General features: G+C 45.3%; 1 protein-coding gene across 3 annotated transcripts in view; it reads right to left on the bottom strand.

Moving 5' to 3' along the window:
* The window catches only part of LOC129666829 (myosin-8), a 28,906-nt gene that overhangs the window by 1,650 nt on the left and 12,561 nt on the right, over positions 1 to 14,695 (bottom strand). For all 3 annotated transcript variants that reach the window (XM_055594124.1, XM_055594122.1, XM_055594123.1), the window contains exons 16-36: positions 14,150 to 14,237; positions 13,949 to 14,066; positions 13,530 to 13,653; positions 13,299 to 13,435; positions 11,692 to 11,947; positions 9,970 to 10,212; positions 9,683 to 9,859; positions 9,459 to 9,604; positions 9,287 to 9,377; positions 8,265 to 8,654; positions 7,717 to 7,843; positions 7,247 to 7,365; positions 6,935 to 7,131; positions 5,599 to 5,782; positions 5,349 to 5,514; positions 5,129 to 5,253; positions 3,287 to 3,595; positions 2,170 to 2,373; positions 932 to 1,057; positions 673 to 843; positions 467 to 571 (exon numbers count right to left, since the gene is read on the bottom strand). In XM_055594124.1, the coding sequence (XP_055450099.1) occupies positions 467 to 571; positions 673 to 843; positions 932 to 1,057; positions 2,170 to 2,373; positions 3,287 to 3,595; positions 5,129 to 5,253; positions 5,349 to 5,514; positions 5,599 to 5,782; positions 6,935 to 7,131; positions 7,247 to 7,365; positions 7,717 to 7,843; positions 8,265 to 8,654; positions 9,287 to 9,377; positions 9,459 to 9,604; positions 9,683 to 9,859; positions 9,970 to 10,212; positions 11,692 to 11,947; positions 13,299 to 13,435; positions 13,530 to 13,653; positions 13,949 to 14,066; positions 14,150 to 14,237 (3,603 nt within the window). The remainder of the gene's footprint in view (positions 1 to 466; positions 572 to 672; positions 844 to 931; positions 1,058 to 2,169; positions 2,374 to 3,286; positions 3,596 to 5,128; positions 5,254 to 5,348; positions 5,515 to 5,598; positions 5,783 to 6,934; positions 7,132 to 7,246; positions 7,366 to 7,716; positions 7,844 to 8,264; positions 8,655 to 9,286; positions 9,378 to 9,458; positions 9,605 to 9,682; positions 9,860 to 9,969; positions 10,213 to 11,691; positions 11,948 to 13,298; positions 13,436 to 13,529; positions 13,654 to 13,948; positions 14,067 to 14,149; positions 14,238 to 14,695) is intronic.

The following is a 14,695-nucleotide window of genomic DNA, read 5'->3' on the forward strand; positions in this document are numbered from 1 at the left end:
GCTACGAATAGTGGTCACGCTTGTTACATGTGTTCTATATCAAGCCTCTGTATTAATTCTACATATCTTCTCCAGTCCTTGGCCCCTCTTCTCGGAGAGGCCACACTTTGCCTGAAGGCATATATTCTTCTCTCTCCTCCAATGCTACTTTTTCTCCCTTCCTTCCTTCCCTCCCTTTTTTCTTTCCCTCTTCTCCTCCCTTCCACCTTCCTTCCTATTAGTGGTGATCAAGCTCCCGTGGAGTATAGACTCTACACTGAGCTGCATGCCCTGTTTGATCTTGCTTTGTAAAGGCTTCCCTAATCACTGCAGGCTTGGTGATGCCTGCAGCCAGCAACTCTGCCTTTTCTCCTTTACGCACAGGGAGTTAACATGCCCATCTGCAAGTGCCACCTAAGTAGTCACAAGGGTTCTTGCTTCCCTTTGGGCATGATACCTGCACGTTCCAGAAAGCTATTCCTCTTACCTGGTAGGTAAGCTCCTTTACTCTTCGTTCATGTTTCCTTAACCCTTTAACAGCCTCAGCGTTACGCTTCTGTTCATTTTCAACCTCTCCCTCAAGTTCACGGACCTATAACCAAGAAAGAAGGATAGATTGCCAGTCAGTGTTGGGTAATGAGCTTAGGATAGCCTGCAGGTATGGGCAGCATGTTTAGGGCTGAAGATACCCACCCTGGCTTCCAGTTTCTGGATCTGCTTCTTGCCTCCCTTCAGCGCCAGCTGCTCTGCCTCATCCAGACGGTGCTGCAAGTCTTTCACCGTCTGCTCCAGGTTCTTCTTCATCCGCTCCAGGTGGGCGCTGGTGTCCTGCTCCTTCTTCAGCTCCTCTGCCATCATGGCGGCCTGAAAGGCAAATGGATGGAGAAGATACTGAGGCCTGGTGGAGGCAGGCAGACACTGATGTGAAGAGGATCATGTGCATGGCGCTCACATCAGTGATGGCCTTCTTAGCCTTCTCCTCCGCGTTGCGTGACTCCTGAATCACTTCCTCCACTTCATTCTGGAGCTGTGAAACATCATTTTCCAACTTCTTCTTGGTGTTGATGAGGCTTGTGTTCTGTTTAAAAAAAATGGTGGAAATTGAAAAGATTTTCAGGTTTTTCAGTTGGGATTTCAAATGTTCTATTTTTGTAGAACTTAGGAGACCTGGTGTCAGCGTTCACTAATGTGAAGTATTCTATTTGGCTCAAACTCGTAATCATTTCCACAGTTGGAATGTTCTTCCTCCTGCCCAGTCCTCTACTGCCTACCCGACATACATATGAGGGCCTCTGCAGTTTTAAGAGGGCCTATATTGACAGGGTTTGGTAGTGCGTGCTTGCAATCCCAGCAGTCAGAGGCTAAGGCAGGTAGAGCATGAATTTAGGGACAGCCAGTGCCACATAGGAAGACTGTCTCAAGACAACTCTGAAAGCCCATTCTTAGTAGTCACCTGTTTACTTATTCTTTCATTTGTTTTATTTATAGTACTTTCTGCTTAAGAGGTTGGGGAATAATAGCTTTTCTACGTGTGTCTGAGTGCATGACATGGGAAGTCTCTCAAAAGAATTGTGTGTGTGTGTGTGTGTGTGTGTGTGTGTGTGTGAATAGGGCTGTGGGGAGGGAAGGAGGAAAAGAGGAAGAGAGGAAAGGAGAGGGAGGGAAAGAGAGAGAGGGGCTTGTTCTTTGGGGGAGGGTTCTGAATTTGTATTATGAAAACATTCTTAAAACTTCAAGACAGTGCTCTCTTGGGAAGACACACCGCCTCGGTGTGTATTTGGAAATGCTGGATTGTTGGTGTCACGGAGATCTCACGAGGGAGAGGGACGACTACTACTTAATGCCTGGGGTGGTAAGTGCTCTGCAGGGCACAGGAACATTGAGCACAGCACACTGAACTCTCATATCACCCTGATAAGCGCCGCATGAAATATGTTTCTGGTTGGAGTCAAAGCCTGGCTTCTTGGTTATTCTTCATGGTTTTAAGTAACCCCCAAAGTCTACCCTTCTTTCTAAATTTACCAACCCTTTATGGGAGATAATCTAGCAAAGATGAACAGGAAAGCACAACAAGGTCACCCATAGCCTTGTCGTGCTCCAGCGGTGGTTCAGGTACAGCCCATTCTTGGCTATAGGTGCATTCTTGCACTCTGGACTCCTCACTTAGCAGTGCACTGGCATCTGGCTCACCTGCGTGTGGAGGAGCTGCACGCGCTCACTGGCATCCAGCAGCTCCTGCTCTGCGATCTTCCTGCTCCTCTCCGTCTGCTCCAGCGTGGCCCGCAGCTCCTCGATCTCGGCCTGCAGCAGGTTGGCTCTGCGCTCCACGATGGCCAGCTGCTCCTTCAGGTCCTCCTGGCCCCGGAGAGCGTCATCCAGGTGCAGCTGGGTGTCCTGGAAGGTACAAAATAGTGTGACTACCCTGAAGAGGACATGAACACCTAGGAGATGACCTAGAACAGAGCACTGGTGCTGCTAGGAACGGGACATGACTCGCCTGTCATCTGTCTGAGCTTAAGAATGATGGTGACATTTGTTTAGAGTGTGAGCAAATTACCAAGAGACAGACTATTGCTCTGTCTCTGCCTTTAGCTTGTTATTCATCACATGCTCGTCACTATCTTTTGGTCATTTATAGAGCACCCTCTACATACTCTACATAGTGCTTGGCATCTGCTATGTCATTTGATCCTCACAGCCATCCTTGAGCTTCGAAACATATTTTTTATTATGTAGAGGAAGTAACAGGCCCGAGAGGTTAGTAACTTCCTTGAAGTCAAAGTGACAAGACTAAGACTCAGCCTCCTCAGGCCTGTTTTATGGAAAGCCTGTGTATTTTTCTATCTTGTCATTTCTTGATCTTTCAGCTTCTGTTTGTTCTTCTGCATATGAGTTCCATAAACTATGCTTTAAGCACATTTAATTGGTTACCTTGGTGCATTCAACTGTATAATTTGGCGAATAGGGGGATGGCTACCTAGATGTTAATTGTCAGCTTAACAGAATCTGGAAATACCTGGAACAAAGGGATTGTTCTGAGGGATTATCATGACTATATTAATCGATATAGGAAGACCCACTATAATTGTGGGCAGGAGCATTCACTGGGCAGAGGATCTTGGTTTGTATAAAATGGAGAAAGCACTAGTCTGAGCCAGAATAAACACTTGCTCCTTTAAGCTGGTCTTTGCCAGGATGTTCTATCACAGCAGAGGGGGAAAGCAGCTAGCTAACACAGATTGCTTAAAAAGTGGTTGTGGGCACGGCAGACAGGTGTGTCTGTGACTCATCTGAGAGGCAAGTCTACCTTGAGGACGCCTTGTGTGTTCCTGTAGTTCCTCAAGCTCTCAGCAGCCAGTCGGTTGGCATGGTTCAGCTGGATCTCCATCTCATTGAGGTCTCCCTCCATTTTCTTCTTGACCCTCAAAGCATCATTTCTGCTCCTGATCTCGGCGTCCAGTGTGCTCTGCATCGTCTCCACAACTCTAACGTGGTTTCTCTTCAGCTGGTCGATCTCCTCGTCCTTCTCTGCAATCTTCCTGTCGATCTCAGACTTGACTTGGTTTAGCTCCAGCTGGATGCGTAGGATCTTTCCCTCCTCGTGCTCCAAAGACGCCTTGAGGAAACAGTGATCAGTCAGCACTGAGCAGAAGACAACTCAAGTGCCTGGCCTCTACTATGCGTGTGTGAGGCAAACTCTTATTGGTGCCATCTTGTTGAGCTTTAAAGTTAATATAGTTGACCTAAGAACTTATGAGGTGAATCTTTTGTTTGTTTGTTTATCCAGGCACAGATGATATAGCATGGTTCTGGAGATTATATAGATAGGTCTGTGTACGATCTAAAGATTCATGACAGCCCTAAAAGAATCATTTGATTCATTTTGTATGTAGTATTGTACACTACATATACATATGTATGTTTCATAAACTACACTCTTCGTGTATGATTTATTAATCTGGCACAGAAACTGTCAGCTTTTAAATCATTTTTTTCCTGATTATATAGTGCTACTCACTGTTAAACATGGGGACAATATAAAACAAAGTTTCCCATTGCCCCTCACAGAGAGACAATCATTTTAATGTTAATCATTTTAACCATTTTTTTTCTTACTATTTTTTAAGGCAGGCTATCTTGTTTTGTGGTTCAGGCTGACCTTGGGCTCAGTCATGGTTCTTTCCATTTCTCTATTTCTATCTTTTTATCTAACCAAAGTTGCATATGAAAATAGTGTTGCTTTTTTAAAACCAAGTATTTGTGTCTATCATCAATCTTTCCCCACATTAATCATACTCTTTGTATGATTTCATTTTCACTTACTTATTTAATAAATAATTGAGAGAAAGAGAGAGAACATGAAGGCCAGAGAAAAATATGTGAGAATTACTTTCTCCTTCTACCATATGAGTTTTGAAGATTGAACGGGGTATAAGGTTTGGTGGAAAGTGAACCATTTTGCTGGGTCCCTTTTGGTCTTTTAAGGTGAGATTCTGCTATAAAGCTCTGGCTGACCTAGGTCTTACTATGTAGATCAGGCTGGCCTCAAATTTGGGATAATTCCCCTGCCTTCCCCCCCAAGTGCTAGGATTTCAGTATGTGTAACTGAAATCCTGGCCTATTAACCATACTTGCTATTTGAAATTCTGCTGTTCTACAGTTTGCTTACTTTCTCATTGGACATCTTTATCCTAAAGTTTTACCTCTTTTAAAGATTATTCTCTTGTGATAAAGTCTCAGAAACTAAATTGATGGGTTAGAGTATTTGCATTTTTCTCAAACTTATTTTTATTTTATTTATGTGCACATGTGTTTGTGTAGATTGTGTCATGTGTGTGCAGGAGCTCCTGGAGGCCAGAGGAAGGTGTCTGATCCTCTGGAGCTGGAGTTATAGGTGGTTGTGAGCCACTAGATGTGGGTACTGGGAAATGCACCCAGGAAGAGCTCTTAACAGCTGAAACATCTCTCCAGCCTCAGTATTGACAGTATTACAGCTTTTGATAGGATCATCTACCTGACCCGTACACAAAGGTCCCGCATTTAAATTGTCCTGCTCCATAATAATGCATTCAGTTCTTGGTACTCAACTTGATAGTTTTGCTAATGTTTGACTTTCATTCCCCCCCCCCCCCAGCAAAGTAGCACATACCTCTGCTTCCTCTAAGGCAGCCTGGATCTCACATTTCTCTTGTTCCACTTGCTTCTTTATTTTCTCCAGCTCATGGATGTGCTTCCCTCCCTCTGCAATCTGTTCTGTCAGATCAGAAATCTCCTCTGTGGAAGAACAGATGAGAGGAAGGGGTTGGAAAGATGGCAGCATGGGACAGTGGAGTAAAAGCTGAACAGGGTCGGGAAGGTCACCGACTCACGCTGCAGGTTCTTGTTTTCTCTCTTCAGCGTCTCGAGTTGATCCAGAGACTCCTCATAGGCATTCTTCACCTTGAACAGCTCAGTGCTGAGAGAACGAGACTCCTTCTGGCAGGACTCAAGCTCAGCCTGAGTTTCCTCATACTTCTGTCTCCATTCTGCCAGCACCTGAAAAGACCATAGGCTGTCAGCTGGGACAAGGAGAAGGAAGGCCTAATAAAGTTCTCATAACATTCAAGGAAGCTAGAGCACCTTGTCAAAGTTTCTCTGCTTCTTGTCCAGGGCGGCGCAGGCCGCGTTGGTCCTCTCCACGTCAAGCATGAGGTCCTCCACCTCGTTCTGCAGCCGCTGCTTCGTCTTCTCCAGGGAAGCGCACTTGGCGTTCACGGCCTCCACGTGCTCCTCGGCTGCCTGCAGACGCTGAGCCAGCTTCTTCCTGAGAAGTTAACCAGACTGTCAAGACCCGGCCAAAGCCGGGGACAAAGTGATAACTGCTCCGGTTCCTTCTCGCTGTCCTGTCCTATACTAGCGAAACCAACTGCCTTTCAGCGGTAATCACCACACTTGCATTCTAGAGCAAGAAACTGGAATGTTCCGAAATGGCAGGCAGTTGGACTCAGTGAAGTTTTGGGAATGTTACTGGATTCCCACAGTGCTATGTGCCTTAATACATCAATGACTCTGGACTTAACAGGACTTCTCATTCAGAATGACTGTGAAAAGCATTAGCTGGGACAACAGTGGTGATTGGTATATATATCCTTCTTAAGCCAAAAAGAAACTGAAGCTAACTAGATATTTTTATCAGGCAAAAATATACCAAGCACGTTTGTTTTCTCAGACTTTCTGATTGTCTTTATGACCCCTGCCCACAGAGGATCGCCAATTTGTTTGAATCATGTATGTTTGGTCAATCTAACTAGAGGACACAATTGATAGACAAATCTGGACAGTTAATGCAGCATACAGTCATTTGAACGGTTTATATTCTTACTTCATTACCCATAAGGTGCCAAGGCCACATCTTTAAGAGGCAGAAAACCTCTTTCAACTTGACACTCAGGAAGGTGTATAAGAAGGTGCCCTCTATCTACCAAGACGAAGGCTTTATCATATTTAGACCAATCTCGACATTTTGTGTAGTTTAGCAAACTCCACTGTGAGTTTTAAGAGGGGTGTTTGTCCATGGAGAGCTAAAGACGCTGACCACTGGAATCAGAACATCTGGTTCCAGCACCGGCTGCTCCTCTAAATAAGTCTGTGGCCTCAGGTTAGCAAGTTACCCTCTTGTAGCCTCAGTTTGTAAAAGAAGAAAAACAGTGGTAATGGCAGCCTAACATTGCCTTGAAGATAGATGAGCAAATGATGGATGTGCAGCCATTGACACAGGAACGTAGAGGGCTAAGGAAAGGCAACCTCCTGCTCCTGAACTGAAATATACGTGACCGGAAGAAACTGCTCTCGGTACATGCTAGCCATTGACATTTTCATGTTCTCATCAGCAAGGCCACCATAGCTTACTGTGGGAGCTGCTGCATTAAGCGGCACGGAGGCCGCATCTTTGTTATCTCAAGTTTACATCACCTACTTGGCCTCCTCCAGCTCCTCCGTGCGCTGGATGGCATCCGTCTCATATTTGGTCCTCCACTGGGCCACCTCGCTGTTGGCCTTGGACAGCGCCCTCTGCAGCTCGGCTTTGCCTTCCTGCTCCTCCTCATACTGTTCGCGCAGCAGGTCACAGTCGTGGCGGGAGGACTGCAGGGCGTGGGCCAGCGCGTTCTTGGCCTGCAGAAGTGGTAGTTCAGTGGTTTCAATTGATGTATTCTATAGCACTTAGCTTCCGCAGCTCAAGTAGAATATAACTGGGCATTCTCAGGTTTGAGGTACTGTTAAGACTCACCTTGGTCTCTTCCTCGAGCTGACGCTTCAGCTCCTCAATCTGCTGGGTAGTTGCCTGCTTGCTTCTTGACAACTGAGAGACTAAAGCATCTTTCTCATCTAACTTTCTGGAATACTCTCCTAAGAACAGAAGAAGTGGAAGTGCCCATGACATAGCAATAAGCTATACTTGTATTCATGTCTAAACACAGAAATGGAATTAACAAACAAAAACAACAACAAAACAACAACAACAATAAAAACAAAACAAACAAACAAAAAACTATGGATTGGCAAGCAGGAATGCTGTGGGAGCATAGCAAATCTACTTATTTCTGCTTCCCTACATGTTTGTGGCCTGCGTCAAAAAACAAACAAACAAACAAAAAACTGATAGTGTGTCAGTTTCCCTCTAAAATGAAAGTATCGCTGCAGAGTGAGAACCCCTTTCGTGTAGTGCCGGATGGGGGCAGCCAAAGAAAGCATCTGAACCTGCTTCTGTCTGTAGACGCCCTCTCTGCGCCGTCAACTCATTGATGAGCCGCTGCTGTTCCTCCTCCTTTGATTTCAGCTCGCTCACCTGGTCCTCCAGGGTGCGGCACATCTTCTCAAGGTTCCCCTGAGAACCAGGTGACAAGGAAGAGTCAAACACCGAATACAGGTGAAAAAAGATATTAAATCCCAATTTGTAAAGTATGTAAGATGTTTCATTATTAAAAGGATAAAATATATCTTAAAAATGTGAGATATGAGTAGAAAGCTCTGTCCCTGGTGCTTTGGCATATGTCAGAATACAACATACATGTTATATTCATTTTTGGAAGACAGCAACACATCCCAATGATGGTGACACATACGTAAGAGGATTTTGAAGTCATCTTAGTGGGTTATAGTCAGTAATTTTAGAAAAGAAAATTACGGGAATATATTAGGATGGAAAATATTTGAATAAGGCTATAAAACACCTGCAAGCCATGTTTGATACCAAGAACAATGGATGAGGTTTTTCTGGCTCATTGCCCTATCTACAGACAGGCTACCTTGGCTTTGGCGATGGCCTCTGCATTACTGCTAAGGTCATCGATCTCCATCTTGAGTTCACTCTTCTCCTTCTCCAGCTTCTGCTTGACCCGTTGCAGGTTGTCAATCTGTTCCCCGAGCTCGGCCATGCTGTCTGCGTGCTTCTTCCTCAGGGTGGCTGCTGTGGCCTCATGCTGCAGGGTGGCTTCTTCCAGGTCCCTGCGCATTTTCTGGAACTCAGCCTCTCTCTTCTTGTTCATCTCAATCTGGGCTGAAGTGGCCCCTCCAGCTTCTTCCAGCCTCTCGCTGATCTCCTCCAGTTCCCGGGAGAGGTCAGAGCGCTGCTTCTCTGCTTTGGCCCTGGAGGCCCTTTCTGCCTCAATCTCCTCCTCCAGCTCCTCGATGCGGGCCTGGAAATCAAACAAGTACACCGACACATTAAAATTCATTTCAATTTTAGTGGGTTTTGGTGTGTAGAAAAACAGAAAGATGAGGGGCTGGGCATGGTAGTCCCTAGAACCCAGGATTCTGTGGCAGAAGAATTTTGAGTTTGAGGTCAATCTGTACTGTAGAGTGTGATCCTGTCACAAAACACCAAAAAGGTAGATAAACAAAGAAACAAATAAATGAATAAGAAAAAAAGGGAAGAAAGAAAGAAAAAGGAAGGAAGGAAGGAAGGAAGGAAGGAAGGAAGGAAGGAAGGAAGGAAAGAAGGGGTGGAACTGTCTCTGACAAGGACTTTGTTGCTTCTTCCTGGTGCCTACAAGACCCCTAAGGAAGAAGATGCACTCAATCCTGATGTGACTTGAAGTGCTGGGAGGCGGGGCTCCATTTTTCTGAGGGGTAGGGGAGGGTGGATAGGGAAGACAGGGAGGGAGGGCAGGAGTGGAAGGAGAGGAAGAAGGGGGCTACAATTGGGATGTAAAGCAAATAAATAAATTAATTTTTAAAATAAGAAAAGGAAGGAAGGAAGGAAGGAAGAGAAAGAGAGAAAGAAAGAAAGAAAGAAAGAGAAAAAGAAAGAGAAAGTGAGACAATTCACCTGCAGTTCTTTGATCTTCTTTTGGAGCTGGATTTCTACCGCTTGCTCATCTTCAATTTTGCTTATCAAATTGCTGATTTCGAACTCCTTCCTTTAGACAGAACAGCAGACATATTAGTACATAAATTATTTTAAAGATGGCATCCCATAGAATTCTTTCTGGAACACTTACTTTTTAAGCTTCTCATCAAGTTGCTGTTTGTCATTTTCTATGTCCATTGTGGACTCTTGGGCCAGTTTGAGATCTCCCTCCAGTTTCCTCTTGGCTCTTTCTAGGTCCATCCTCAGTTTCTTTTCTTGCTCTAGTGTTCCTTCAAGCTGACGGGAAAGAGAAATCCATTAAAATTGAAATTCGTTTGAACAAATATTTCAGAAGGATATTTGAAATGTGCTCACATCATCCACTTGCTGCTCCAGCTTCGTTTTGGCTTTGGTCAGCGTGTTGACCTTGTCTTCCTCTGCCTGCAGGTCATCCAGGGTCTGCTGGTGAGCCTCCTGGAGGGCCTTCTTCTCCTTGGTCAGCTTGGCGATGGTTTCGTCCAGGCCTGCCATCTCTTCCGTGAGGTTTTTCACCTTAGGAAGCAAACATGCTTTGCATTACCTATTATGTTTGAACAGTTTGGGCTTTGTGTTTTACTTCATAATTAAAACGAGTCATGAGCTTCCATGGCGATATCTCACACCTTGTTCTCTGTGGCGTGCTTCTCCTTCTCGACCTTGGCCAGTGTCAGCTCAAGGTCATCGATGTCTTTCTTCAGCTCTGAGCACTCATCCTCCAGCTTCCTCTTCTTGGCAGTCAGCTCAGCGTTGATCTCCTCCTCCTCCTCAGCTCTCTCTGTCACCTCTTTGATTTTGGCCTCCAGCTGGATTTTGTTTTTGATCAGTTGTTCACACCTTTCCTCAGCATCTGCCAAGCTGTCTGCTTCCTATGGATTCATTAAGACACTTAGTTTGTTACTTATTTTGAAACTTACTTTTTGTTTTTTGCACAAAGTATTTAGTGTTCATCTGAATTCTGTTGGATTTCTCAGCATGAATATAAGTTCACCCATCACTGAATATTATATCTGACTTAGAGACATGCAACTAACTAGAAAATGAGACTGGAAGTCTAGAAGCAAAGGAGTTTACATAATGATTGGGCTGGAGAAGGTGGTGAGTGTGGGAATTTGTGTGTAGGAGAGGAGAAACCGAGAAGCCCCCCGGCCTCGTTCACTTTAAGATAAAACAAGCCCTGAGAAGTTAGAGAAAACCCCAGCCAGAGGAATCTAGTGAGCCAGTGGCTGGATTTTTTTCAGTCCTTTAATTAGTTACTTACAAAAATTTTTATCCTCCCCATAATTTCTTCCTAGCATTATGGGGCTTGTTGAGCAAGGAAATGGGCAGCTATGTCTGACCCAAGTACTGTTCCTAGGTTCGCTCCCCACTTGACTAGGGGGCCTTCTTCCTGGACATCAGCAGTGACCTTTCATTTCAGTCATGCTAGTGAAAGCACTGGGGAGGGCGCCAGAGCACTCCTTCAGCTCATGTAAGTGCAAGCTTGTATATTTATTGACTGAAATCTGAAGGGTTGAGGAAAAGGGCGATGGCTATCTTAACTTTTTTCTTTCTTGCTTTTTAAGACAGGGTCTCTCTACATAGCCCTGGCTGTCTTGGAACTCACTATGGAATCTGCCTGCCCTTTGCCTCTACCTACTGAGTGCTGATTAACTTGACTTATAAGACAGTCTTAAGCACCTGGATTTTCTAAATAGAATTATCCCTTGGGTTTTATTGTTGTTCATTTTTTGCTGTTCTGTTTTCTTGAGTTGTGCTGAGGACTAAACCCAGAATTCTGAGCAGATGGTGTACCAGTGGGCTGCAGCTCCAGCATCTCCTCCCACCACCTCCCCCCCCCTTTTATTTTCTTTTTTTTACTTTTTATTTTAAGACAAAATCGCACTCCATTACTGAGGCTGGCTTTGAAAGTATTTTATAGCCCAGGTAGGCCCTGAATTTGGGCTCTTCCTGGCTCTGCTGCTGGAGTAGCTGGCATTAATGCCCTGCGCTAGTAGGCTTAGCCCAGAACTCTATTTTTTTAAGTCTGGGACAATGCAACCAAGTCAAAGAGGTAAAATATTTGAGTAAGATTCGGGAACTTAGCTTTAAACTAACTTGCTTCAAAGCTGTTAAATTTTGTGATGTTATTGAACCTTCCCTTCCCCCTGTGTAATGTATAAGTAATTGTAGCTTTCAACACCCTGTTGAAAGGTGAGTAAATGATTAACAAATAGAGCCACCATCACCACCCCAGAGATCTTTTTTTTTCCCAAGAAAAGTCCCATGTTGTAAGCAATAGTCTCTGGAAGACCAGGAAGAGCCCCCTGAAGCATGGTGACGTGATGCCCTCAGAACAGTGCACTCACAGATTGAACCTGGAGCTGCAGGTCATTTTTCTCTTTGAGAAGAGTGACCATTTTTTCCTCTAGCTCCTTCCTCTTGGCCTCCGACTTGGCGAGCTCATCTTTGGTTTTCTGGAACTCCTCCTTCATGGTGGCCATCTCCTTCTCCGTCTCCGCGCTCTTCAGCAGGGGCTTGATCTTGAAGAAGAGCTTCATCCAGGGCCAGTGCTTGACGTTCATGAAGGCGCGGATGTTGTACTGGATGCAGAAGATGGACTCTCTGGAATGTGGGAAAAGATGGTGTAATTACGCCACTGGCAGAAGTGTGACTGACATTTACCAAAGACAATAATCTTTTCCTGCACCAATACATGCTCATCCTGTCAATCAGAATTCAGAGTCTGTAGCCCTCAGTATCGCTGTGGTGCTAATATGAGTGCTATTCATATGCAGCAATTGAGTGTCCTCAGCCCCTGCCTAGCTGACAAAGGCAGGCTGACTCTGGAGAGACAGTGACCCCTGCCATAGAGCGAGCAGACCTTTATGGGAGTTGCAGCCGGGAGAGCATGGCCACCGTAACTGGACTGTCTTGTCCTGCTGTTGCCACACAGCTGTGAGCTGTGAGGTGAGGGGCCGCAGGTGGAATGATTTGCCTCAGCTCAGCTCAGCCAACTCTCTCCTTCACAGCTTTCCTGTTCTGATCACCGCTGAATTAGCTGTTCCTCTCTTGTTAGGGTCTTCAGATAATATACTAGCTTTTCTAAATTCTTTGAATAGTTTCTTCCTATCAGCTCATTAGCATTTGGAGGCATTTTTAGCAACAATTAAACTCCAAAGTTGTCTTATTTTAATAAAAGGTTGAAATGGTAAGATTGGTGCAGTTCTTCAGATGGTAGCAATGGGCTGACAAGGTTTGGCTGGCTTGTAGCAATATGTTTAAGTTCATTATGTGCAGGTTTTAGTTCTATTGGTTCAAGTTGCAAGGGGATCCAACTCTAAGAAGGGAGGTACCATGACATAAGCTTTCATACAGATGGATGTAAAGAAAACAAAACTCTTATTATGCCAACATAAAAAAATGCAGATGAACAAAATGAGCAAAAAATGTATGAATAGCTAGAGCAGTGTGTGAAAATGCTGTGTAGATGAGTTGCATGAAGTTGCTCCAGGAAAGAAGAAAATGGACATGTCACTAGGTAGATTTTGGTGAGGGGCAGGGTTTGTACAGACACGAGAATAAGAGGCAAGCAAATTGTTTAGCGTGGCTGGGAGAGGCTGTGTGGTTAGACATGAAAGATATGGTGGGAAATAGAACCTTTGCAGCCAAGCAAAGCAGCTTGGATTTGATGTGGAATACCACGGGGAGCCGGGAATAGAGATGTGGGGTGAGGAAAACTGCTTGCCTTGCTGCAGATTGTTTCTGTGTGTGAGACGCGTGAGGGGCCGGGGCAGGAACAAAGTTCTGGGAAGCCTAGCCTGAAGGGTGACACCAGGTTGACACTAGGTGACACTAGGTCATTGTAGGGGTGAAAGCACATGCTAATCACAGGCTGCGGGGTTCAATGGCTGAGGAAAGCTGGTGGAGAGTCCCTGGGGGACCTGGTGACCCCAGTGCTCCACATAGCTCTTACCTTCGCAGCAGCATCTTCTGATACTCTACTCTCATCAGGTAGCCTCTACAGACCGCTTGTGTTCTTGTTATAATCTGGGCCAGCTTTTCATCTCTCATTTCTTCTAGGAGACCCAGGAGGCCAGCTTTGAAGAAAACCTGGAGGAAGAGAGAGTCACAAGCCATTCCCATACTTCAGCGGATGCAGATACGGAGGGTCCGTGGGTCAGGTACATAGGGGTCGCAGGCATACCTTGGTATGTCCGAACTTATACTGGGTGTGGTCAATGTCGATAGAGCCCAGAAGCTTCTCAGAAGCCTTCTTGCTGTCGATGAACTGCCCTTCTGGAATAGCGCTTGCATTTAAAACTTTGTATCTGTCCAGTTAAACACATAAGGAACAGTCAGAAAGGCTTAATCGAGTCATCCAACTATCACCAAATAGAAGTACTTGTTCAACTCCCAGAACAAAAATTAGAGATCTAATGATTCTTTCAGAACAAACTGTGATCCAGCCTATTATTCTTTCCTCTACCACAAGACTGAGTCGATTGATTTCTTATTTGTGTACTTATACTAAGTGGGGGGACAAGAAATATAATGAGCAAAGGACAGCAACTAGGGTGATAAATATTCATAAGCATTCAGTGTCATACAGCAAAGGGGGCTGACCTCTGTTTAAAGTCCCCATACAGGATCCTGCTTGGGAACCCCTTCCGGCAGATGCGGATGCCTTCCAGCACCCCGTTACACCTGAGCTGGTGCAGGACCAGTTCATGCTCCATGGCCCCTGGAAACAGAGAGAGGGAGTCAAGTCCCAGGTGCCAAAGTTTCAGGGTGGGCCTAGGGTGTTATTAATGCTTTGTGTCTTACCGGGAGTTTTGGTCTCATTGGGAATGATACACCGTACGAAGTGAGGGTGGGTGCTCCTCAGGTTGGTCATGAGTTTATTTAGGTTTTCCTAGAAAGTGAGACAGAAGGGTCTTGAGAGAGTTCTAGTTTTGAGTCTCTTTTTTTGGTAAAAATCATACTACACACTTTTTTGTTGTTGTTCCAGACAGGGTTTCTCTGTGTGGCCCTGGCTGTTCTGGAACTCACTCTGTAGACCAGGCTGACCTTGAACTCAGAGATCCACCTGCCTCTGCCTCCTGAGTGCTGGGATTTAAGGGGTGTGCCACTACCACTCGGGTGTACAGCACACTCTTAGCTACTGGATGTGAGCATGTGAGGCTTTAGCTGCCATGCATTTTGAAGGCTTCAGTATTTAACCTGCTCAAATATCAGAAGGCCAACATGCTGGGAAGAAATTGAGATCACTAGGATGTCCGCTGTAACACCTTGGTCCAGACAGCACTGTCAGTGGCCTCCATACAGGCAGTGTTCTCTGCCAGCATCAGCAGACAAAGCCCACAGACTGCC

The sequence above is a fragment of the Psammomys obesus genome, unplaced genomic scaffold (assembly GCF_907164565.1).
Source record: "Psammomys obesus unplaced genomic scaffold, mPsaObe1.curated_primary_1811, whole genome shotgun sequence".
NCBI lineage: Eukaryota > Metazoa > Chordata > Mammalia > Rodentia > Muridae > Psammomys > Psammomys obesus.